The sequence below is a fragment of the Protopterus annectens genome, chromosome 10.part0 (genome assembly GCF_019279795.1).
Source record: "Protopterus annectens isolate FY-2018-M chromosome 10.part0, PAN1.0, whole genome shotgun sequence".
NCBI classification, from domain to species: domain Eukaryota; kingdom Metazoa; phylum Chordata; order Ceratodontiformes; family Protopteridae; genus Protopterus; species Protopterus annectens.
This window is the reverse complement of record NC_056744.1, coordinates 1,518,209,100-1,518,237,043: the sequence shown is the minus strand read 5'-3', so window position 1 is coordinate 1,518,237,043 and position 27,944 is coordinate 1,518,209,100. Positions and strand designations below refer to the sequence as shown.

The 27,944-nt window shown below is 39.0% G+C and overlaps 1 protein-coding gene across 1 annotated transcript in view; it reads left to right on the top strand.

Moving 5' to 3' along the window:
* The window catches only part of LOC122813702 (zinc-binding protein A33-like), a 623,295-nt gene that overhangs the window by 303,738 nt on the left and 291,613 nt on the right, over positions 1-27,944 (top strand). Inside the window, exon 2 of the mRNA XM_044086157.1 lies at positions 14,966-15,061. Coding sequence (XP_043942092.1) covers positions 14,966-15,061 — 96 coding nt within the window. The remainder of the gene's footprint in view (positions 1-14,965; positions 15,062-27,944) is intronic.

The window sequence follows — 27,944 nt, the reverse complement described above, 5'->3', positions numbered from 1 at the left end:
TATAGCTTTTATATTAATATATTCATTGAGACCAGGAAAATAATTGGACTTAAGTCTCAACTGCCACTTTGTCTCCCTTTGTAATAGGATGTTCTTGGTGTCACCTCCTCTGGTGTCTGTTTTTATCAATTCTAAAATTGCAAACTTAAAATCTGTAAAACCTTCACAAAATAGAGAATGTTTGTAGAGGGCACTAGTCTCCTTTTTTACCTTAATGTCATTCATATGTTCGTAGATTCTCTCTCTAAGTGCCCTCTCGGTTTTACCCACATAGAAGGAGGGACATTTAGTACACGTGGCTAAATAAACTAACATCCTACTACGACAATTGCCTTTACAAAATGTAACCTTACTATTAAGACCATTTTTAAGAATTGTATCTTTCACCTGATTAATGTGTGTACATTGTCTACAACTACCACACCTTGTTGTTCCTTTCTTTTTGTTCTTGTCAAATTATATTTTCCTTCTTTCAAACAATCTTTTAAAATTCATACCTGTCTTGTATGTCAATAAGGGTTTATTTCCAACTATCTCATAAATTTCCTTGTTAGTCTTCATAATGGACCAGTTATTTTCCAAAATTTTGCTGAAACAATCTGAAAACTCATTGTATTCAACAATACATGCACCTGAAAAATCTTTGGTGTCATCCTTCTTATTGTCATTGTGTGTCAACTTTTGACCTAACAGGGGTTTAAACTTAGTCCCCCACCCTAAATAAACTTCCTCCAAGGTTTCACCTACTAACTGTTTGGGATATCCTCTTTCTAAAAATTTTTCCATTAAAAATACAAACTCAAACAGTAAATCATTGCGTTCTGAAGTCATCCTTGCAATTCTAACAGCCTGTCCCTTAATAATGCTTTTCTTTTGATGAAGAGGGTGTAGGCTGTTGAAGTGAAGATAACTATTGCACCAAGTATTTTTTCGGAAAATATTGGACTTAAAACCTTTTGCCTTTTTACTGAGAGTGATGTCCAAATAATTTATACTGTTGTGCTGTACTTCATAAGTAAAGGACAAAAAATTGGTGGTTTCATTTATATATTTCATGAATTTCTCCAATTCACCATCTTGGTCTTCTTCCCAAACAAGGAAAATATCATCCAAAAACCTGAGGTAAATTTTAATGTTTTTCATAAATTTACTAGAAAAAATATATTTCTCCTCCCATCCAAGGAGAACAAGATTAGCATAAATGTGGGTGCATGCTGCCCCCATAGCCACCCCCATCACTTGTTTGTAATATTTTCCTTGGAACAAAATGAAATTGTTATGCAATACAACTTCAGTTAATTCTAATACCAGTAACTTAATGTCTAATGGGCCCTCAAAATGCTTATTAACACTGTTCTCAAAATGGTCAAACCCCCTGTCTCTGGGAATACACGTAAAAAGGTCCTTAACATCTATAGTAACCAGTTTACAAGTTTCTGACCACAACTGGTCATTTATTTCACCCAGAAAGTCCCAGGAGTCCTGTACCAAATGTTTTTGCTTCTTTACTGTTTCTTTTAATGTTTGGTCAATGAAAACTGCCAGTGGGTGGGTCTTGGAATTTTTCGCTGAAACTATGGTGCGAAAAGGAGGTTCCAAGATATTTTTGTGTATCTTGGGTATTCCAAAAAATTGGGGTATATGTGGGCACTTTTGTTTCAAAAAATTGTAACTCTCAATATTTATTCTGTTCTCTATAAGGTACTCTTCCAACAGGGAGTCTATCCTTTTATAAGCTATTTGAACTTCATTGAATGAAACCGTAGTGTAGGTTTCATTGTCATTCAACAAGGTGGTTAACAGGTCATTGTAAACTTCCTGATAAAAAATGACCACTCCCCTACCTTTATCTGGTTGCATAAATCTTAGATTTACATCTTCCCTTAATGATTTCAAAAGTTTCCCCTCCTCTTCTTTTAAGTTGTTTGTTATAGTTCCTCCCCTGAATTTACCATATATTTCATATATTTCGTTGGTTACTATAGTTTCAAAGGTGTTGATAACCAAATGTAATGGGGGGTTAAAAATGCTCCTCCTAGTTAAGGTTGGAAGAATGTAAGATGTATCTCTCTCTGTGGTGTTACCTTGTATATTGTTGTTAAAAAGTTTTTTGTGATGGTTAATTATTCTCAAGTTCAATTTTCTAAGATATAACTTCAATTCCAACAGTATATTCGCCAAATCACCACGAGTAGATCTAACAAATTTAAAACCCCTTGAAAACAATTCGAAATGTTGTTTTTCCAATTTCATACTAGTATAATTATGTATTTTGAAACCTTTATATTGAGAGGTAATCCCATTTTTTTCTTGTCTAATTACATCTATCTCCCTCTCCTCCCCCTGGTTTTCCAAGCAAAATCGCTCCCACCCATATATTCTTGTGGGCCTGGGTCTGAGGGGATTCATTGCTTGCTGGCCAGTCTTTCTGATCTTCAGGGCCCTAAAAAAGATTTTTTTGGTTCCTGGAAAGAATCTATTTCATCTAAATATCCATTTCTTCTTTCAGTGTATTTTCCCTGTTCAAGTCTGTCATGAAATTCCACCCTCTTAGTTCTCTCAAGGTCATTCTGGTTAAGGGTGGTCCTATCATTTTTACTCAACTGGTTTCCTGTATTTTTCCATACTTTTTGAAAAGGAAGAGGGTAGCTTTTGCCCTTCTTATATTGTTCTCTATCTCTTAATAATTTGCTCTGCTTCCTCTCATATACCTTGTCAATTTTACTTTCAATTCTTTTCAAAATTTTAAAATACAAACTCTCATATTCCTCAAATAATAAATCATTTACTATGTCACTTTGAACACTATTCACCTCATTTAAAAGTTTCTTAAGCTGCACTTCATTATATTTAATTAGTTTAGATATTAAAGCAAAACCACAGTCATCAAAAAAAAAATAAAAATCCGACAAAACATTTTCTGTATCGTTAATACCAGATGGATATTTATAAAACCTTAGTCCCTGAGGGACTATCTTGTTAACTAAACATTGGTGTAAATAGTTGTTGTCTATTTGAAGACATTTGTACTTGTATAACATTTTCTCAAACTCAAACATCTTTTCTTGTAAAGTTATTTCTTTGTGTCTAACCACATTTCCTTTGGGTTGTTGCAACCCTTCACGATTAAGAGTTCAAAGACTTGTCAAATAAGTACGCTTTGTCTAAAATGTCTTTATAACCAATTGAATAAAATTCCGTAGCCCCCACAGGCTGCCGCGGCTTATTAGAATGAAATGCCGCTATTTCTGTTATGTGAGCATTAACATGTACAGTACCTTTAGGGTTTAATGTTTTACGTTAAACAGCGGCATTTCATTCTAATAAGCCACGGGGAGACAAGAAAAAAATGGGATTACCTCTCAATATAAAGGTTTCAAAATATATAATTATACTAGTTTGAAATTGGAAAAACAACATTTCGAATTGTTTTCAAGGGGTTTTAAATTTGTTAGATCTACTCATGGTGATTTGGCGAATATACTGTTGGAATTGAAGTTATATCTTAGAAAATTGAACTTGAGAATAATTAACCATGACAAAAAACTTTTTAACAACAATATACAAGGTAACACCACAGAGAGAGATACACCTTACATTCTTCCAACCTTAACTAGGAGGAGCATTTTTAACCCCCCATTACATCCGGTTATCAACACCTTTGAAACTATAGTAACCAACGGAATATATGAAATATATGGTAAATTTAGGGGAGGAACTATAACAAACAACTTAAAAGAAGAGGAGGGGAAACTTTTGAAATCATTAAGGGAAGATGTAAATCTAAGATTTATGCAACCAGATAAAGGTGGGGGAGTGGTCATTTTTTATCAGGAAGTTTACAATGACCTGTTAACCACCTTGTTGAACGACAATGAAACCTACACTATGGTTTCATTCAATGAAGTTCAAATAGCTTATTAAAGGATAGACTCCCTGTTGGAAGAGTACCTTATAGAGAACAGAATAAATATTGAGAGTTACAATTTTTTGAAACAAAAGTACCCACATTTACCCCAATTTTTTGGAATACCCAAGATACACAAAAATATCTTGGAACCTCCTTTTTGCCCCATAGTTTCAGCGAAAAATTCCAAGACCCACCCACTGGCAGTTTTCATTGACCAAACATTAAAAGAAACAGTAAAGAAGCAAAAACATTTGGTACAGGACTCCTGGGACTTTCTGGGTGAAATAAATGACCAGTTGTGGTCAGAAACTTGTAAACTGGTTACTATAGATGTTAAGGACCTTTTTACGTGTATTCCCAAAGACAGGGGGTTTGACCATTTTGAGAACAGTGTTAATAAGCATTTTGAGGGCCCATTAGACATTAAGTTACTGGTATTAGAATTAATTGAAGTTGTATTGGATAACAATTTCATTTTGTTCCAAGGAGAATATTACAAACAAGTGATGGGGTGGCTATGGGGGCAGCATGCGCCCCCATTTATGCTAATCTTGTTCTCCTTGGATGGGAGGAGAAATATATTTTTTCTAGTAAATTTATGAAAAACATTAAAATTTACCTCAGGTTTTTGGATGATATTTTCCTTGTTTGGGAAGAAGACCAAGATGGTGAATTGGAGAAATTCATGAAATATATAAATGAAACCACCAATTTTTGTCCTTTACTTACGAAGTACAGCACAACAGTATAAATTATTTGGGCATCACTCTCAGTAAAAAGGCAAAAGGTTTTAAGTCCAATATTTTCCGAAAAAATACTTGGTGCAATAGTTATCTTCACTTCAACAGCCTACACCCTCTTCATCAAAAGAAAAGCATTATTAAGGGACAGGCTGTTAAAATTGCAAGGATGACTTCAGAACACAATGATTTACTGTTTGAGTTTGTATTTTTAATGGAAATATTTTTAGAAAGAGGATATCCCAAACAGTTAGTAGGTGAAACCTTGGAGGAAGTTTATTTAGGGTGGGGGACTAAGTTTAAACCCCTGTTAGGTCAAATGTTGACACACAATGACAATAAGAAGGATGACACCAAAGATTTTTCAGGTGCATGTATTGTTGAATACAATGAGTTTTCAGATTGTTTCAGCAAAATTTTGGAAAATAATTGGTCCATTATGAAGACTAACAAGGAAATTTATGAAATAGTTGGAAATAAATCCTTATTGACATACAAGACAGGTATGAATTTTAAAAGATTGTTTGAAAGAAGGAAAATATCATTTGACAAGAACAAAAAGAAAGGAACAACAAGGTGTGGTAGTTGTAGACAATGTACACACATTAATCAGGTGGAAGATACAATTCTTAAAAATGGTCTTAATAGTAAGGTTACATTTATTTTGTAAAGGCAATTGTCGTAGTAGGATGTTAGTTTATTTAGCCACGTGTACTAAATGTCCCTCCTTCTATGTGGGTAAAACCGAGAGGGCACTTAGAGAGAGAATCTACGAACATATGAATGACATTAAGGTAAAAAAGGAGACTAGTGCCCTCTACAAACATTCTCTATTTTGTTAAGGTTTTACAGATTTTAAGTTTGCAATTTTAGAATTGATAAAAACAGACACCAGGGGAGGTGACACCAAGAACATCCTATTACAAAGTGAGATAAAGTGGCAGTTGAGACTTAAGTCCAATTATTTTCCTGGTCTCAACGAATATATTAATATAAAAGCTATATTGATTGACAAAGCTGCCTCGGTTTGACCATTATCATTATCAATATTTAACAATATAATGATATATTAGACAAAAGGAGAATCAATTTTAGAACATTTGTATATTATATTTTATTAAACATTTAACATATAATATTTAATTTTTAATATGAAAATTTTTTAATAAGTATTTATTGTATTTTATATTACTTGGTTCACATTAATGTAAAAAGTTTTAAAGTTTAAAATTTATTGTGTACACTGTCTTGAAATTAACCAAATTATATTATTTTAGGTTGTCCCACAACTACAACAACTAAAATTTTTTTATAAATTTCTTTGTATATTGATTTGAAACACAGTTTACTTTTTTAGACGTTGCCAAATTACTTTTCTTTTTCAAAAAACATTTTAAATACACATCACAAAAAGAATTATTAAATTGTTTTTAATACACATTCACATGTTTACATTTAAATGTATACAACAATTAAACATACAATTTATTAGCATAGCTGCACTTCATTGGTTAGGTTTAAGAACATATAAAACATTAAGGGGTTAACCAAGTTGTGAGAACCCACTTTGCATAAAAAATGTTTTAATTTGATTCTTTTAATCAATTTATTAATTATTGAATAATTGTTGAGGTTAAAGAATTGTATAAAAATCAGAGGCACTATTGATTCTTTATTCTGATGCAGTCTGCTTTGAGCAGACGAAAGCGCTCAATGTGGTTGGATTTTATGCTTTGTTAATTAAAGACTTTTCCTGACTGTTTGAACGAATCTTAAAATTAAACCTACATCCATTACCAGGATGTTGAAAGCGCCCACTACTGTCTACATAGTTACAAAAATTACATGCTCCTCATGCCAATTTACTGGTTCCATACTCAGACACACCAGGTTTCTGGTTATCTGGATAGCATAATAAACTTTTTAGATTTTTCTTATTCTTGTATAAGTATCTAGGAGTATCAGCTACAAGCCTCTGGATGTTGGGGTCAGTTGTTATGTTCCAGTATCTCTTAATGGCATTCATTGTCATCCTAGTGTCAGTAGTGTATGTTAGGGTAACAGAGATATTAGTAGGTCTAGTTGGAGTTGGTCTCCCACCATTGGAATCAGTGGAGTGTTCAAAGTAGTATGGTCTGGCTATACTGGATCTGAGTGGAGGTATGCTACAAAGTATATCATCAACCTCTCTTTCTTTATAGCCTCTGTCAGTCATCTTGCCTTTTAAGAGTAATAACTCAGATTTAAAACCATCATCTGTCCAATTCAGTCTAGATGCTCTTAGCCCCCTGTCCCTTAACAATATTCCTAAACATATGTGATGGATGCATGCTAGCTCAATGCAACAGGGAATTACTATAACAGCATTTCCTATATATACCAGTACAGAGGGAACCATCAACCTGTCTAGTTAAAAGCACATCCAAAAGGTCAGCTTGAGTGTCTATTTACTATGATTCCTTACCAGGCTGGCTTGACTTATGTAGGTAGATACTTGTCCAAGTACAGTGCATATGATCCTTCAGCGTGTCACTTGATAGATGTTTGTATGAGAATAGTACTTGAAAATAATATTCTTGTCTTTGATTATGTTTATTACCAACAAAGAGGTGGCATGGCTATGGGCACCTCTAGTGCCAATAGCTACACCAATATGGTCATGGCCCAATGGGAAGAGGATTGTATGTTTTCAACACAGAGTTTTCATCAATATGTCCTGTTGTATCATAAATTTGTGGGCAAACTGTTTCTTGTTTGGACAGGCCATCCTGATGAGTTAATCAAGTTCCATCAAGATTTGAACTCCTCTACCAGTTTTTTGAAATTTTCTCTGAACTATTCAGATATTCAAGCTGAAATTTTGGATATGCTTTTAACTAGACAGGTTGATGGTTCCCTCTGTACTGGTATATATAGGAAACCCTGTTATAGGAATTCCCTGTTGCATCGAGATAGCATGCATCCATCACATGTGTTTAAGAATATAATTAAGGGACAAGGGTTGAGAGCCTCTAGGCTGAATGGGACAGATGATGGTTTTAAATCTGAATTGCTATGCTTAAAAGGTAAGCTGACTGACAGAGGCTATAAAGAAAAGGAGGTTGATGATATACTTTGTAGCATACCTCCACTCGGATCCAGTATAGCCAGACAGTACTACTCTGAACACTCCACTGATTTCAATGGTAGGAGACCAACTCCAACTAAACCTACTAATATCTCTGTTCCCCTAACTTACACTACTGACACTAGGATGACAACGAATGCCATTAAGAGAGACTGGAACATATTAACAACTGACCCCAACACCCAGAGGCTTGTAGGTGACACTCCTAGAGTCTTATACAACAATAAGAAAAATCTAAAAAGGTTATGCTATCCAGATAACAGGAAACGTGGTGTGTCTGAGTGTGGAGCCAGTACATTGGCATGTGGAGCATGTAATTTTTGTAACTATGTAGACAGTAGTGGGTCCTGATAATGGACATAGGTTTAATTTTAAGGTACAGGCAACCTGTCTGACTCCATATGTGGTCTACCTTGCTAGATGCATGGTCTGCCAAGCAATTTATGTAGGCAAGATGGATAGACCTCTGAAGACAGGATTAGGGACCATTTATATAGTATCCATTGTGCTTCTGCCAATAATGCCTTGTCCAAACATGTTATGACCACTGATATGAGACACTTTTTTAATTTCATGGTGATTGACAGGATAAACCTCAGTGTTCAAGGTGGTGATATTGGAAACCTTACTGAAATGAGGGAAGTCAACTGGATGATAAGATTAAGAGCTGATCAGGGCAGTGGTCTTAATGAAAAAGTTCCCTTAAGACCCATTCTAAAGGGATGAAGCCTTAGAAAGTAATAACTGCTGAGTGTTATTAAATATTTTATTGTACGTTTTTTTACTTTTTATAGTATTTCCTTCAAACAGGTCAATGGTGGCTCAGTACTGAAAGTGCATTGTTACATTTTCCAGGAATGTTTGAGTGATTTACATAGGTTGTCTTATTAGTTTAATTGTTTTTTATTATGCATATGCTATATTTATGCTTGGTTCGATATAATGCTTCAAGTGACTTGTTCAACCTGTTTGGCCCAGTTTGATTGATGTCTGCATATATAAGCATGCTAGCTCATTCATTCTTGTAGAAGGTCTGAGGAAGCGGATGTGAAAGTGTTTACCTTTTTAATTTTTATGAGCGAATAAACTTTTTTTATAACTCCTGGCACTGTTTTTATTCCACTGGTGTTTGCTGTTACACATGATTATAACGTGTTAATGTCTATAATGGCTAACAGAATGGCAAATGTGTTATCAAAATTGATAGACATTGATCAATGTGGTTTTGTGAAGGGGAGCCTAACATTTGACGACATTAATAGAACAGTAATGATCCAGAGGGAAGCAGAATGTAAGAAAATACCTCTGTTGTTGGTGGGTCTTAATGCAGCTGAACCACTTGAAAGAGTAAGCTTGAATTTAATGAGTAGGGCAAAGGAAGAATTTGAATTCCATAACAAAATAATGAAGTTAATTAGGAAGATATATGAGGAATTGAAGGCAAAAATTAAAGTGGGAGTGTTCCTTTCTGAGAAGTTGTACCTGAATAAAGGAACTCTGCAGAGGAGTCCTCTTTCTCCTTTTTTATTTGCATTATATTTGGAACAATTGGCAAAGAAAGTAAGAGACTCAGAAACTGAAGAATATAATTAGTATATCAATCCAGAAAACTTGGCTTTACTTGCAGACAATATTATTTCATACCTGATAAAACCAGAAAAGGACATCTGAGTGTTGTGGAACATTCTGAGATAGTATGAAGTTTTTACAAGATATAAAATGAATGAAGATAAAACAAAGGCAATAGCTGTAAAGTGTGCAACCACACATTAATTTGTTCAGCAATACCCATATTTATGTGGGACATGATAAAATGAAATATTTAGGAGTATGGGTTAAAAAGGAGTCTGTTATGGCAGCTAAGGATATGTGGGAAGAGTCTACAGTAAAAATAATATAGAAATTGAGAAAGTGGAAGCTGTCGTCTGTGGATATGGATAACAAGATGCCATCAATGACAATGTTTTCAGTCTGGCATATATTTATCAACCAGAAGACAGGTTGTGGTTAGTAATTAAAAAAGAGTTGAAAACATTGATCTGGGAGGGGAAGAGAACGAGTCAAGTGGGATAAGTTGTTCCTTCTAATAGAACAAGATGGTTTAGGAATGTTTGATTTGAAGGGATATTTTAGATCTACACAGATGTGGCATTTTTATATAATACAAGCAGAAAGTTGCCCTTCAAGGTAGAGGAGATGATGATAAAACAAGTAGAAAATTCAAGAAATAATGAGAGAGTGGGATTTTGGATGCATATCCTTAAGGAGAATAACATCATAGGTTCATAGGTTCATAGGTTCATACTAGGCTATCTGCCCTGGGGCAATTATAAGCCTAGCCCGATTCTGTATGGCTTACGCCACCCCTTGATTTGAGTATACTGTGCCCTTTTTAAGGTTTAGTTTACTGTGCCTCTGTCTAATAGTGACATGGGAGTAATCCCTGGGACAAACCTACGATCCCCCTTCCACCTATCGAGATTCTTCTTGAAGAGATTCAGTGAGGTGCTCTGCCTCACATGAGCTGGAATTCTATTCCAGAGTGAAGGGAGCCTCTGGGTTATGAACCTGTCCCTCCAGCAAGTTCTATTTTTTCTGTGCTGAGGTTCAAGTCCCTCGGGCGTGTGGCTCTTAAGGGATTTAGATTTACTGAGGTGGAGCATGTCCATTAATTCTGGATTTGACATAGCTTTGTATGTCAGGCATAGATCGCCTCGAAGTAGGCGGCATGCAACTGAGTAGAGCTGGAGTTTTTTTAACCGAGCAGCATATGGCATCTGTTTGAGACCCTTGATCCTCTTGGTGAGATACTTTTGGGGTCTTTCTAATTGCTGCAGGTGTCGGGTAAGGTACATCCCAAAAGCGGCATTGTATTCTATGATGGGCCTAATGAGGGATGAATAAAGGGGCACGATTACCTCTCTTGATCTAGATGTGAAACCCTTTGTGATGAGGTGGGCTATGTAGAAGGTCTTTCTAACCACTTTGCAATGTGGTTTTCAAAGGAGAGATTGCTATCAACTTGGGTCCCCAGGTCCCTAATAACTTTCTCTGTACTTAATGGGTTTCCGCCTATGTGGTAATTTGTGGGCACATTGTTTTTGCCAAAGGGTATGACTATACATTTTTTGGCATTTAGCTTTAAACCATGGCGCTGGCACCAGTTATCTGTCTCTGTGAGACCTTTTTGAAGGATGTTTGTGTCAGCTGGAGAGTTGATTATGGCACCCAGTTTGCAGTCGTCTGTGAACTTGGTGAGCCATAGTCCTCCCATGTTTGCCTGTACCTCGGAAAAGTATATACCGAACAAGAGTGGTCCCAGGACAGAACCTTGTGGGATGCCACTTGTGACCGGTTTTGAGTCTGACATGGCTCCAGCAACTCTCACTCTGTGGGTTCTGTCTTTGAGCCAGTTTGTGACCCATCTTGTGACATAGGGGTTTATATTTAAGCTGGATAGCTTATCTATGATGCCCGAGTGGGGTATTGTGTCAAATGCCTTTGCAATGTCCAGATAGGCTGTGTGGACTACCTTCCCTTCATCTATAGCTTTGGTGACTGTTTCAAAGAAGTCAACCAGGTTCAAAAGGCAGGATCTGCCCTTGACAAAGCCGAACTGGGTAGGATCTAGTGTCTGTAGGTCACCAATGTCTTTGTTTATGAGCTCCATGATGATCCTCTCCATAGCCTTGCAGACTAAGCTAGTCAGGCTTATGGGGTGATAGTTTCCAGGGTCCATAGAGGCTCCATCTTTGTAGAGTGGGACCACTGTTGCTGTACACCATTCTGTGGGCACATATCCTGTAGTGAGGCTGAGATTGTATAGCTGTTTTATTTGAGGGATTAGTTCCTCTTGGAGTTCATGTAGGACGCAACCTGGGGCGCCATCTGGTCCCATGGAAGCAGTGTTTTTTGCTTTGGAGAGGGCAGCCTTCACCTGAGCATCAGAGATGTTTGGGAGGCAGCCCTCTGCCGGGATAGATACTTGATCTTTTGGGGGGGGGGGTGGAGAAGTTTCCACTGAACCTGTCTGCCAGGATATTGGCGATGTCTGTGGGTTCAGTGTATTTTTTGTCATTTAGAATCAACTCAGAACAAGTCTGGGAGTTGCATCCCAGGTTTCTAACATAACTGAAAAAAGCCTTATGATTGTCTTTGGTGTTCTGTGCAATTTTTCTCTCGAAGCTGGCCTTGGAAGATTTTATGAGGGATCGCAATTTTTTGCTAGTACTGATCAGAGATGCCTTCCCTATTAGGGATTTTGCTCTATCATGTAGTAGCTTCCTCCTTCTATTGTACAGTTTATTTATGGCAGGGGTCCACCAGACTGGACGCCTGCCTTTGGATGATTGGGTCTTGGTTTTGTTTGGGATAGCATGATCCATGCATTCCTGGAGATGTCCGTAGAATGCGTTTATATAGGATTCTGCAGTTTGGGCCATAGTTTCCACTGGCCCTGGGGCCTTGAAGGATTCCACTTCAGTTTTGAGAAGTGAGAAGTTCGCTTTTGAGAAGTTTTTCACTGTGGTTTTCTGGGCTGGGGGTGGGGTCGGGATGTGGACATCCAGTGAAATTAATTTATGGTCTGATCTTACCAATGAGGGATATACTTCTGGTGTGGAGCATAGAGCCCCCATGTTGGTAATGATCAGGTCTAGTATGTTGTCCCCTCTTGTGGGAGTGGTGACTAGTTGTTCCATAGCATTTGAGTTTATAAATTCCAGGAACCTTTGGGCTAAGGTGCTGGGGCTTGAGTAGTGCTCCCAGTCAATGTTTGGGTAGTTGAAGTCACCCAATATAATGGGGTTCGGAGAGGTTTTCATGTTCTCCAATGTTTTCAGGAAAGCCGAGTGGGATTCCTGACTTTGAGAGGGTGGTCTGTAGGATGCTATAAACTGAAAAGCAGTCTTGCCCACTGTTAGTTGCACATGGATGGTCTCCGATACTTTGTGCAATGCCACTAACCTGGAGGTGTGGATATCCTTGATAAATATGGAAACTCCCCCTCCTTTTGTGGTTCGGTCCGGGTTTTGGGGCCGTAAAGCATGATATGAGGTATAGCCTGGTAGTGCTGGGATGCTCTCTGGAGTCTTGAATCAGGTTTCTGTCACTGCACAGATATCAATGTTCTCCATACTGAGGAGAGCTTCGAGTGCGTGCATCTTGGAGTTAAGACTTCTGGCATTTAGCAGCATTACACTTAGTTTCTTGTTCCTCATACAGTCCTCATCAGTCATACAAAATATTATATTCATAAAGTAGTGGTGAGTATTCTAAGAAATAAGCCAGCACGAGAATGCAGAAAGAAGACTTTGCCAAGAGGGATGACTGCTATTAGTGGTACAGAGAATAAGCAAGAGGGAGACTGGAATGTACTGCTAGATGCTGGCAAAGGAACCAAGGTTTTGGGGGCAAATAGAGAGGTGAAGGTAAGAGAATGGGAAGAGGCCAGAAAGGCATTTGGACTACATCTAGAGACTGCCTTCCCATGGATTGATATCAGAGTATAGGCAAAGAGAAAGGGATAGGGGAATCCTAAGTGAAAGTCCTATACTGCTAGTGTTTTTAGTTGAACCAACAACAGAAGTTGTTGTTAAAATGGATAATTAGTAGGGCATGTAAAATATTGCATAATATTTATAGGAATCAATTAGTAGAGATTAGAAAATATTGGGAAGAGCGACTGGATATGTAATTTACAAAGAAACAATGGTAGGACATATGTATGAATCCCAAAAATACAACAAAGTGTAGAAGATTTAGGATTTTTGTTCAGAAGTGTTTGCATAGGTATTTTTATACCCCAAGTAGACTCCAAATAATATTCCTCAGGTAGATGGCAAATGTTGGAGGTGTGATAGAATAGAATGAGGTAACTGTAGACATATGTTTTGGGGGTACAATGAACTGGCAGATTTTAAAACCACCCTACAGAATACTGTTTCAGAAATACTGGGAAAGTGAATGGGTATAAATAAGGAATTTATATTTTGAACTGGTATATAGGATTTGAATTGTCTACACACAGTAAGGCCTTGTTAAATTTAATTCTAGTGGCTACCAAAAAAACAATTACTAGAAAATGGAAATCAAAATTTAAACAAACCATATTTGAAGTAGTGAATATTGTAACAGAGATAAAAGAAGTAGAAGTTGTACCTTTATAAAAGGGTAGCAGCAAATTACATAGAATAAATCGATATTGTGAAAATAGTACAGAGAAAACTTTTGGAGGAGGATTGAGATTTAAGGGAAGGCAAGAACTGAGCAATTTATGTAATGTTTGATTGATGATATTGTACAGAAAAACATATGTGATGTATAATTTTTGTATCAGTGAGCATCCTGATGCATGTAAGTGGCCCCATGGCACAGAGGGATAAATCCCTTACTGTGATCCTGATGACCTATATTTAGCTAGCAGCATGGGAGCTGGAGAGACTGCATGGGGGCAGGATGGGAGTGAGTGAGTGAGTGATGTTGGCTCACTCATTCTGGAAGGAGAGAGAGAGAGAGAACAAATTACTAGGTTTGGTGCAGTATAACAGCTTATGTGTCTAACAATCTGTTTATAGTCTGTTTACTGCAAAGCGGGTGTACCACTTAGTAAGAGGTTCAGCCTGAGCAGAATGGGTATTCACCTACTGATACATCCTCTATGCAGTGCTTTTAATGCTGCCAAGTATTAGGAGGGGTTAGGTCACACTATCCTGTAGCAGCTGGATGTTGCACTAGTATTATTTATCTCCTCACTGGCCCAAGATGTCAGTTAAGTTGAGCTTGGTGGAGGCTATGGGGCGGGTCTAGTAGACCCAGTAAATAAGGATAAATGCTGGTGGTTTCTGATGGTCAGCTACGGAAAAGGTAAAGGAGCAAAAAACTGTGATGGTACTGGAGTATGAACTGATATTAAAGCCATGCATCAGTTACGCTGCACAATATTAACAATGTCTTACAAATATGTTTTCAGTCCTAACTCTTCTCAGGCTATTTTTATCTGAAATTATTCTAGCCATACTTTAGACTGTATTTTTAAATTCTATAATATAAATCTAAGACTATTCTTGTCAAATGTTTTTCTATCTGGATTTGCATATTTAGCTATAGCCATTGCTATATGACCATACAGTCAGTGTATACTATATGAATATGAAAACCTGCTGACTTAATATTTATCTGTATGTCTAGAAAAAACTGAACACTGCTACAGATGCTCTAGAATTAAAACTGAAATACATTACAGAGCTCCAGCTTAAGCAGGCAGAGAAGATCGATTATATACAGGTGAGGAAATCTGCTTCTTTCTTTGTTTCTTGAAAATTGCTGAGTGCGAATATACTGTGAATGAATGTAACTATAATACATAAGAAACAAAATAAGAGTTGTAGAGCTTGTCTAGAGAAATGCACAAACGTAATTCTAAATAGTTCCTATTACAGTATATGGTCGTACTTCTATGCACCCTTAGCCAGGTACCTCTTAGCTCAGTGCCTTCAGATAAAGAAAGTTTTAAATATTTATAATGCTGCATTTACATTGAATACAATAAGCTAATTCACAGTCAGAAATCTACAAATGTGTTTTTCATGAATTGTAAGGCAATTTTTGATAGCACATCTAACATAATTTCTAGAACTGATTCTTACTATAAACCTTAAATGGCCACTCAGATATCCCTTAAAGTTCTTGTATTTACCTTTTTTTATTTGGAATTCTTGATCTGGCCCCAGATGTCAGTTAAGTTAAGCTTGGTGGAATTCCTGTATATCAGTTCAATTGTTTTTTTCTCACAACTTATTTCAGATTTATTACTCACTGACATATTTTCCAGAACATGCTAGAGGTTGGGTGGGTGGGGCACCAGAAGGGTACTTTGAGAGATGGAAAGGACATTACCCCAACCCTTTCACATAGCTACAGCATACATAATCTCACACGGCTATTTAGTTTCTTGAAAACAAACATACCTACAAATATGGAAAAAGACACATATATTTAATATTTGCATCAGTAGAAGGAAAGCAGCTGGCTACTGCTACTGTATAAAAATGTATGACAATGCTAAGGAGGGAGGCCTGCTGAATGTATGTGTAAATGTGGAAGAAATCTCTATTGCAGTTAATTCGGTATCAAAGACAAAATCTAGTACCAGTGTAGATAGATGTACAGTGACAACAGCAATGAGATTCTAGTGACACTTCAACTATTCTTTGTTTGTGGCCTGAGGAAATTTGGAGCAAAAGCAGTAGAAACTGTCTAAAGATGGTATCATTTGTTTTGCATTACCCCAGCACATTTAAACACTGCCAGAGTGACTGCTACAGTGAGTTCTTAAGTTTAAAACCAGCTTCAAAAGTGTGAAGGGTAAACCATGCAACACAAACATTTGTAGACCAGCATTCATACTGGAGATTTGTATGAAATGTATAATTTAACAAGTTCTGGCCTTTATTAAAACAGTATTTCTGAAAGAATGTTTTTCCAAATGCACTCCACAGAAGTTCTAATATTCCTGAAGACTATCTATAGATCTCAGTGGGTCTGTTACTGGATTTAATGCCATTTGCATTTCTGCTTGGCAATGTGCAGAGCCACATACACCCTATATTTGGACATGCAGAAATGTCAGGCCCACACTGGCAGACCACATCTAGTCCCTAAGCCTGGTAGTTCTTTCCTGCCATCTCGCAGTATGGATCTTAGTCCTGTTGCTCACTGGGGAAGGTTCCACATGTTCAATCCCTAAAGCATCAAAACCTTCTAAGCATTCATGTGGCTGCAAAATAAGAACATCATCTGTACTAATAGTTCATTCTGGTCACTCTGAGATGTAGGGGAAAACATTCCTGGCCTGTCTTGCTACCCAATGAATGGTGTCATCTGAAACAGATGAGAACAAAAATTGATAGAATGGTCCCTCATGCAGATTCAGGATTTGTTTGATCATGGTAAGAAGGTTAAATAAATGGAAAGCAGCCAATATTCAAAGATTCCTCATGGTAAGCTGTTTCCTAAGGCAGCTTCATAGTTCTTACATATAGTTTCTTATGTTCTACTCTGTTGGGCAACAACGGGTCTATGCAGCATGCACTCTCAGAAAATAGCTTGGGGATGTGTTTTATGATGTAGGTCACTCATGTTGGTAGCTCAGTTAGCTAGAGCACACCTTTGACCAGTCAAATCCTGGAACTGGCCCTTTGGCTGTAACATTCAGGACCGAGCTGGCTGTAGCATTCAGGACCAAGAGCTCTTCATTCAGGATCTTACCACACATATCATCAGCACCTAATGATTTGGTAACAAAGAGTCTATGAGTTCTTCCAGCACTCTTTTCTCATATTTCAAGCAATAGAGTTCAGGCAGTTGTTTGAGGTCATGTGACAGCTGTCCTCACAGGTCCAAAAACATATCATTAAAGGACATTCCATTGCTTGCACAGGGCTTGGTTCTGGACTGTCAAGTCCCCATGCCACTTCTGGCAGGTTTGTCTCAGAGCTCTACTACACTGTTAACTAATATGTGGTGTTTGCCTTAAACATGCCAAACCCAACCAGCATCATTGTTGCATGAGCACACCAAGCCTGGAGAAAGAAGAGAGGGGAGGTCTCCTTTCTCCTACTTCTTGTTAGGATTCAGAGAACAAAGATCCCATTGTCTCTGAGAATCAAGAAGGTAGTAATGGCTCCCCTCTGAACAGCTCTCATCTGTAGTACCTCTTCTTTGAAGAAACTTATTTACAGATCATAAAATCTACCATGGATTTACTTATGGCACCTATTCCTTCCCAGTTAATTGTCTGAATAATTATCATTTTGAGTGATAGTGTGTGTGTGTGTGTGTGTGTGTGTGTGTGTGTGTGTGTGTGTGTGTGTGTGTGTGTGTGTGTGTGTGTGTGTGTGTATGTGTGTGTGTGTGTGTGTGTATGTGTGTTATTTTACCTTAATGCCTGTCAGCCATACACCTCCCATGAGTGGTTATCTCTGCCCCCTGAGATAGTGATGATTACGGGAGGCTGTCATCCAAACATTAATTAGGGTTTTTTTTTTCTTTGGCTCTTACATTTCCTCCAGTGGGTGACGTGCATCCTCCCATAAGAAGGGGCGGTAATGTCTTCTCATGTGGGCATGTATGTGCCTGGCTATACCTTGTGAAGTCTACAGCAAGAATTCAGCTAGGCAAAGCCAAGCACACATCCTCAGCCCATACACTGTATATGATGTATATTTTCTCCAGTAGTCACTGCCATAGTATGGTGGGATGAAGGGGTTAGCTACCTCAGGTGCAAGATGATAGGGTGAGCGATTGGGAGATGCTGATCAACTAGTAGTGAATACAGTGTTCATTTCTGTATCTATATTTCTGAATGTCAGTATATAAATTAATGCAGATATTACCTTTGCCATCAGTGCTTCATTTGTGGTATAACTTGCAGGAAGCCACTTAATACAAATGTTGCAAGCCATTTTTTATAGCTTTAAAAGTAGAGAGAGTTGTCCTGAAGCAGGACCTTGCTTTGCCTTTCCTTTTTTTTTTTTTTTTTTTTTTTGTGGGAGTGGGCAGCACCAAAACAGATCTGGCTTGCTCCTGATGAGGAGAACACTAGCCAGATTGGAATGAACCATTTACGTATGTCTGTATTTATTTATTTATGTGTTTATTCATTCCTCAGCATGGAATTCAGAAGCAGAGAAATGGGACCTGGCTTGCTCCTGAGATTTGGTGCACCAGCCACATTGAAATGGAGATTTTTTGTGTTCAGCTCTTGCAGATGAGGGGTGCCAGTATGGAACATTATGGGACACGAAATGAGTCAGCTACAATTCTGCCAGTAGATACTGACATTTTAGAGTATGGGGCTGTGTGCTCACCTGCAGAATGAGCAGGCTAATGTTGGCTGTCATTCCCACTATGCCCCTACCTGATTCCTCCAATCTCTGTAACTTTGGTTTCAGAACATCTGAGATATAGTCAGGACTTCTCCCTCTGTGCCACGGAGAAAGCCTACTAAATGAATATATTCAGAAGAAAGATGTGGTATGTTTGTGTTCTCCCAAAGAACTCCCTTATCAAGGAGACCCATACGCAGCCTGGAAATATCTTAAATCTGGTCTCTTGGATTCTGAGAAGACAAATGAATAACCACAGATCAACTTAGATTTATAACCTGCCTAGACAAGTTGTATATCCCTCTTTTCAACAGCATGCATGTTCAGCATTCAGTCTGGTGTGCACCATTTTATTCAGCATTTATTAAGGATGGTTCACAGGAGTCATTATCTGCTCTAGTAAATAGTAAGTTGCATCAATTGCTCAACTTCTCAGCATGTTGTTAGGTATGATGCTCAGAGGACGTAATTCACAGCTGTAGCAGGTAGGTTGCATTGGTTGTACCTCTTTGCAACATACCCAGAGAGATGGTTGGAAGGAGACATCATCAGTGATTCTTAGAAGGTAAGCTGCAATAGTAGCACATGCCTAGAGCATACCAATAGGAATAGTAGATGGAGGACATTATTCATGGTTGTAGCAGACATGCTGCTTTCTTTGTACCTTCTCACCATACCATTAGGAATGCTGGATAGGGGTTGTCATTCTGGGTTGTAACATGCAGCCTGCACTGCCTGCACCTTTCCTCAGCACATTGTTAAAGATGGTGAATAGGGATCAGCATTCAAGGTTGTAACATGCAGGCAAAATTTGTTACTTTTCTCTCTTTGACATAATTTTAGGGTTGGTAGATAACCATCGTCATTCATGGCTGTAGCTTGTAGGCTGAATTGGGTGCACCTTACCTCAGCAAACTGCTAGGGATGGTGGACAGAGGTGGCATGGAGGAAGGAGGTCATCATTCATTCTTATAGGATGGAGCTTGCACTGGTTGCACCCTACCTCAGGACATTGTGAATGATGGCGAATAGGGATCAGCATTCAGGGTTGTAACATGCAGCCTAAATTGGTTGCATTTGTCTCCTTAAAGAACTTTATGGATGGCAGATAACCAACATTATTCAGGGTTGTAGAATACAGGCTGCACTGGTTGGACCTTACCTCAACACACTGATAGAGATGGTGGACAGAGGTCATCATTCAGTGTTGTAGGATGCTGGCTTCACTGGCTTTACCTTTCCTCAGCAAAATGTTAGGGATCGTTGATAGAGATCATCATTCAGGTTTGTAGCATGAAGGCTGCATTCACTTTATCTCTTCTTAGCATACTGATGGATATGGTAGATTGTGGTCATCATTCACGTCTGTAGCTCATAGGTTGCAGAGATATAAATAGTACCTTGGATGGTTGCACTAAAAAAGACATGCTCTCACAATACATTATTTTGTGATTCAGTGGCATTTTAGCTGTGATGATGAAAGACCTCATTATCAGCTAATCTGCATGTCTCTAGAAAACAGTTACTATTGCAATGTGCAGATCATTGCTGATCTACAAATCAACAGTGTTAACTGTGGCTGGTTCATGTAGGCATAGGAAATGCCCCACAGTCACTATCCCAGGCACACAAGTGCACATTCAAACACAAACAGACATACACACCACAGTCCCTGTACTTGTCTCTGAGTTGTCTGCCCTTCCCCTATCTAACAGTTGTCCATCAACCAACAATCCCCATACTTGCCGAATTGCTATTAAAGCACAAATGTTTAGAGTACCTGAGTTGTCCAGTGCTTCCCCTATCCCTGATTCCCCTACTGTATTACATGCCATTACAACACAAGTGTAGTATGCCTGGTGACTAGTGTTTCCCAACTCCCATTTACCATACTGATGTTGGTTGCATATAAATTTAGAGTAATGACTGGTGAATAGTGTTTCCCCCATCTTCCCAGTCCCACCACTGATGTTGGTGACATTAAGGTGTATGTGTAGCACCCTTAGTGGCTAGTGGTTCCCCCATCCTGACCTTCATATGATGTAGTTGTCATTATGGCACTTATGTTAAGAGTAATCCCTGGTGGCTAGTAGTTCACCCCAAACCCTAATCCCCATACCATGTTTGATATTGATAGATGAAAATAACCTTTTGGCTGTATTCACTACATGTCTGAGCAATTTCCTGACAAGCTTGGCATTTATAATCCTTCCTTGAGGCAATGGGTGGCTAGTAGTTCACCTGACCCCCTAATCCCCATACTATGTTTGATTTCCATAGATGAAAATAGCCTTTTGGCTGTGTTCACTATTGTGATGTGGTGGGGTCAGCTGTGCTGTTCTATGTCTGAGCAATTTCCTGAATCACTTGGCATCTACAAGCCTTCTTTGAGGCAATTCTGAGATAGAGAGCACATATGTAGTTAGCATGTGACTCTCCCTTGGACTGCCTCATTAGCATACACTATGGCGACAGACCCAGCCCTTTGTAGTGCTGCATGCCTTTGAGGTGGAGCGCCAAGTAGCACCATGTTAGCACTGTTCCTGAAAGTGAAAAGGCTACTAAGATATGTCCGTAATGGTGACAATTCACAGTACTTTTATTAGCCACCCCCCCCATGTTTTATTTGAAGTAGTAGGCTATTTTTTTAAAACACACAGTATTTTATTTTTATGTTTTATTTTACATTTGTTTACTGGAAAGTCTGAGTGGGCAAGAAGCCTATTTTCAGTGGTGGCCTGGGAAGAAAAGCTCCACTACAGTAAGTTTAAGCACAATTAAATAGAGAATGTATTTTGTTCAGGTTTGAGAAACTTCTCATAAGGAACATGGGAATTTGTATTGGTGAGCAATAAAAATAATACAACATGTCCATGGGAGACAAGGAAATACAAAATTGCTAAATGCCAATAAAGAATATAATACATATGAGATAGTGTGAGGAATTCAATAAAGCCTACATGGAGTAATTTTCCATGTAGGCATTCTGGTATGGAGCTTACATGAAAGTAAGCAGCCGTGCGATCCAGTAAACAGAGCAGAGGGGCGTGCATGAGCGTGCAGACACAGAAGTGTCCATGGCATGCAAATCGCCTCATAAACAGGTGAATTGTATGCAAATGAGGGTGTAGAGTGATCCAACAAGGAGATAGGCAGCCGTGCAGACCCCATGTTGGTGCTTCAAGTGTACACAGAAAATTTTCATGTACAAGACAGTAAAAATGGAACAGGGGCTGTAAAAGCCCAATTAGAAGGTCATAAATTTCATAGTAGGCAGATGAAAACTATGACATGTGTGTCCAAAAAATAATGCAAAATAATGTAATAATTGTTTTTAATACCCATATTGCATTTGCACGGCACACAGCAGCACACAAACCAGCCATAATGCAAAAAAAAAATAAAAAAATTAAAATGTTTAAAAACTAAAAATAACAAATATGTGAGAATAATGCAGTATAGGGCCCTGCATGGAGTATGTACAATGGTAGATTTCAGTGGCTACTAAGGAGGCAGGCCCTGGAATAGTGACGTATCCAGGTTGTGTGCATGGATCTGTATAGAAATGAGCTGAGGTTACTGAATAACAAAAATGGACTACTGTTATCTGTGGATAAAATCCGTGTAGCCCCAGAACCATGTTGATGTCCACAGAAGAGCTAGATGACATCAAAAGGGTGTGTGTCACAATATGTATACGTGGATTGGAGCTCAGCGGTGCCCATTTGCGTGGGGTACCTCTCATCTAAGTGGGGGGTGTTCAGTGTTGCTAAGCTTTATTTAGTTGTGTGGCATGTGTTTTAGCTGGTATGAGCTATGCTGAGTTTGCCTTTGCATGGGGGTGTGTCCAGACTGCTAAGAAGTATTTATACCAGCGCCATGCTGCTGTGCTTGGTAGGGAATGCATTAAAAAAAAAAAAGAAATTGCCTGGGAAAAGCAAGTCATGTATAACTTACTGATAACCCTTGTTCCACTGACACTGGGCCATTCAAACCCCTCAGTGATCTACCTGGCAGGATGAATGCATAATAGGTATCCAATCACAGAGGCTGCATCTGCAGTGGAGCACTATAAAGTATGCATACACCCTACAATCTGATTTTTCCCTCATCTGCACCATTGGAGTACAGACTTGGGAATTTTAACTTACAGAATGATAGGGGCTGCTGCTGCTCTGCTACATCAGTATGTGCTAGAGGCTGAGGTCAGTGCTGATGCTGCTACTGACAATAGGCCTAGACTGAGAAGGAGAATAGTGTTCAGGCCCAGGGTAACCTTCCAAGGACTACATGAGCTGGAGATTGTAGAGTGCTACAGGGTGTACAGGGACATACTACAAGAACTCACCAAAGTCCGCTGCTCTCAACACAGACCCAGAGTCAACAGAGGAGAACCCAGCCCACTGGAAATAAAGGTATGTGTAGCCCTTAGAATACTATTTACAGGTACTTTTCAAAGACCAAACTGGTGACATAATGGGGGGTCTCACAGGTATCTGCATCCAGGGTACTTCACCAGTTCCTGGATCCCATGCAAACATATACCAGTGAGCACATTTCTCTGCCCTGCACCCCTGAGGAGAAGGCCAGCAGTATGCATCTCTTCTACCATGTAGCACACTACCCTGAGGTACTGGATGCCATAGACTGCACTCATGTACACATTAAAGCACCAACCTGAGGAGGGTAGAGTCTATGCCAACAGCAAGGGATATCACTCCATCATCTTCCAGTTTGTGTGCAATGACCAGGGCATTATCATGAATGTGTATGCTGGCAGCCCTGGCAGTTATCATGACTCCCATATCTGGCACACATTACAGCTGTATCAGATGTTTGCCAGGCAGGACATCCTGTATGGCCATCTACTGGGGGATGCTGGCTATGCACTGGAACCATGGATGATGACACCCATCAGAAATGCACACACACCTACCGAAGAAAGCCACAATGAGGAACACACACAAACTAGGAACATCACAGAGCATGTATTTGGGCTGCTCAAGTCACAGTTCCGCTGCCTTGATATATCTGGTGGAGCCCTGAATCACTTTCTAACCACATGTGCACAGATGTTCACAGTATATGCCATGCTACACAATATGATCCTGTGGAAAAAGCTGCAGCAGGATCTTCACAGAGAAGGGACAAGAGCCCCCCAACAGTGCCAAGGTCTCCACAGCCACATCCATAGGGTGACATGAAGGAGTAACTCCCTGAGGCTGCCCTTGTAGGCAGATGTAGGCATGCCCAGTATGACCTGGCCTTGGCAAGCGGCAACATATGGCATGTGCACTGACAACCTAGTGCCCTAGGGACTAATACCTTACTCCGACTCACATACATAGTAAAAAGGATGCCAGCCACACCACACAACCTGTACCTTTACCGTGTACTGGCTGTGTACTGTGTGACAACCCCCTCCCCACCCCCACTCTCAGGTTGACCGGACCCCGTCCCCTGAGGTGGTTCCACTCGTAGATGGTGCAGGGCCAGCAGAGGAAGCACCACTGGCTTGGGTCCCAGACATGCTGGGACCCGGTGCCATGGCTGGCTTAGGTAGGGTAAGTGGATTGCCGGGAATCGGCATACCTAGTCAAGCTATTTTATTGAGGTATTTTAATGTGTACAGGTTAGTAATGAACATAACATTCAGTTAGTTATAACAGCATGCCAAACCATTGCAAATAACCCAGTAACATAAAATTGCATAGTATATGGAACACAACAATAAGTGAGATAACACAGTATAGGAACAACATGCCATTAACAGTTATGGCATAAGGCCAACAACATTGGTAATTCAACAAGATATGTTAGCATGCAACCATTGTAATACATAACAATAATAAAACCCAAGGCCCAACATAATGTTTAGAGAACAACATATGTTAACAGTAAACCATAACCGATAATATAACAATAATAACTTATGATGAAGATAAGGGGTGGGCAGAGAGACAAACACAGTTCATTAATAACAGTATAGGCTATATAGTTTGCAACAGTATTGTTATATAATCTACAGGTCTGCCCTTCCTTTATGTGTAACAGTGCCCTATAGCTGCTGTAGCACATACATACCTCTCAAACTGTCCACATGGGATAGTATGGGCCAAGCTGTAACACCTACAGGTACACAACTACAGAGGACTATTACATGTCAGGTGGACCTATATGACTACCAATGTATACTGTGGACTGATGTAGTATGACTGTGTTATTGACATAATCATGTTGATGATAGATCTGTGACAGAGAGATTAGGCAACAGTGATCACAGTCTGTGACAGCATGACACTTGAGAAACATGTTTCGTGCTCAGTACAGAGAGTATATGACTATAGGCATGGGGTTAGACTATCAGCAAACATTCACAAGTACACCAAGCATACAGCCATGTCAAGATTATATGTCTTATTTATTGTATTATCTTTTAATAGTATTGTTTATTTTATTTTATTTTATTTTACATTTGTTGACCGGGATAGTCCGACTGGATGCATGTCCATTTTCAGCGGAGGCCCGGGGAGAAAAGCTCCAAGGGTAAGCAGATACAGCATTACATAATACCAGCATTACATATTACAAACAGATTATTTGAAGAGATTACATAAGTAAGCAAGTTAAACAAGTTCCACAGGTTAAAGTTAATCCTAAGCACAAGTCAGGATTAAATTAAATTACACAGTAAACTGGTTAACAGATTGTACTTGTTGCCTTTATTTTATGACATCTTATCACATTCCTGAGCAATGCTAACACTCTGTTACATCTGAACACACAAATTATTGACCCATAATAAGGACTACTGCACCTATTTACCTGTAATTCCCGTGGGGAGAATATCTGTTAACAATACATAACTGATTCAATAATATTTACTAGTACTTGTCACTGGATTCAAACCCTGGTCTGTGTGTGACAAAATGTACAACAGACACAGCATTTAACAAATTGAGCTACTGAGTTACTACTGTATCTTGACTGACTGGTATTTGCCTAGAGCTCACCTGAAAAGAAAATATGACCTGGTAATATAAGTAGAGTGTTATACAAGACTGCAGTGACACTTGAACACATGCATGACAGAGATACTAGGTAAAGTGCACATTAATACATAGACTGCAAGTGTTCAAAATAACCCCCTAGTGGGTGGAAATATCTATGACATGTACAAACCATACCAGAGTGCTGGGTTGGCTACCTGACCCATATGCAGTTGCAGACAGTATTTTTGCAGTCTACAGCTATTACAGTTTCATACTTGCCTGCAGGACCATACCTTGGAGCAGGAATGCATATAGCTGAAATGCAATGGTTAACACAAGACAATCCTGATATACACAATATACCTTGGGTGTTCCTGGTATTGTTTCAGATCTTAGTGCAGAACAAATATCATAGTGGATTTACTATGACTTACCATAATGACAGTCAGTCGAACCTCCGATTGTCAAAATCACGGTTTCCAAGAAGCATGTAATCAAACCAATATAGGTCAAGCATGTATGATCAAGCTGCATGGTGCACTTGACCTTTAGACATGCGACGCACAGACAATGTGAAGGGAGATTGCACTTCAGTGAGGAAAAGAGAATTAGTCCATTTCTTCATGTAGTGTGATCTCGGAGTTGACATATTTAATATGCAAGGGGTGTGGGGGTGCAGGGGGATGTAGATCCCCTGCAAAATAGTAGAATTAATGTAACGTTGACTGTAGAGTTCAACGGTATGTTAATGTGCATAGCAGGAGGTGAGTGACATCACCTCTTGCTATGTCAAATACATCGAACCATGGTTGTCGATTTATTCATTTTCATTTTGGTTTCCTATTCAAAATTTTGTATTCAGCATTTTTGGGTTGACATTTTACATGGTCAACCAAAGCTGATTCAAAATTTCAGTAGTTGGTTGGGAGGGTGGTCTAATGATTAAGGTGTTTGGCTTGCAAGCACTGGGTGCAGGGTTTCAATCTCACAAAAAATAACTGGCTAGGATTAAAATAGCTCATAAGGGCAGTTAGCTTAGTACTAATCTATGAACTTTAGAATAACAATCAGCCCTGCAATCTTTTTGGGGTGGGAGGCTAGCATAATGGTTAAAGTGCTTACCTTAGAAACACAAAGTGCAGGGTTTGTTTCTCCCATGGGGTAATTTGCTAGGCTTAAAATGGCCCACAAGGACAGTTAGCCTAGTACCAAACTATGAATCTAGTAAACCTCATAATGCATATAGCTTGTAGTAAAGCTCTCAATTTACAGTTTAGCATAACACCCTTTCTTAGCTAACCTTGAGACACTTAGTGGTATTCTTTGTGTTTTTAGTTCAGAGCATATGTCATACTTAATTTCATAAACAACAGCCCTACTTATACATATTGCACAACACAGCTTTATTAGGGGTGCCTTCATGCAGTCTTTGGTATATTTTCCAGTCTTTATTGCACAACAGTTCATATAATGCAGGTATTGCAGTACAACTGCAATTCCACAATGATTGCAGTTGAAACTTTATTTCTTTAACATCACCATGTTTTATCATTTCATCTTTATTGCACTATACTTAGCAGTACTCACTTATTGTAGTCCAGGTCTATGACTGAATTCATTGCAATACCATCAAAACTATATGCCCAATGGCATTTAATAATTTATTCTTTCTTGTTTATATGACTATAGATTGCAAGATACATCTGTACTCACATCTGTACTCACCACACTCATGATGCAACCTGGCCAGGTGCCCTTCATGAACCTCTAGGTTGCAAACTCTGTCCTCTGCAGCTGTAGTGAGAGAAGCATACCATTATGGATACCTATCACACATTCAGATTAAGTATTGGTAAAACAATGCTAACAGGACTTACAAACTTGTGGGGCATCCCATCCCAAGCATCCTGGAGCCAGGTGTCCAGAAGTCCCCTCTTCTGCCACTTCAGATCGTCATAATGGTTAGTGCCTGCTCACCTGTGCAGGGGATACATGTTGCACTATTGAGATTGAGTGCCAGCCAATCCCAGGCCTCTGCGTTGTACACTAATACCTGGAACATACCCTGCAGCAGCTGGACATCATGGTATTTCACAAGCAGTCCAACAATGACCATGGACTCCAGAATGGCCTACTACTGCGCCTGGAAGCATGCACCCTTTCCAACATAGTTCCTGCACAGTTCAGACTCCAACAGGTTATGGCTGTATCACCAAAAAGTCTGCCGTCACTTCAAAAGTGGTGACCTGACACCCACTCACCTTAGCAATATTATCACACACACTTTCA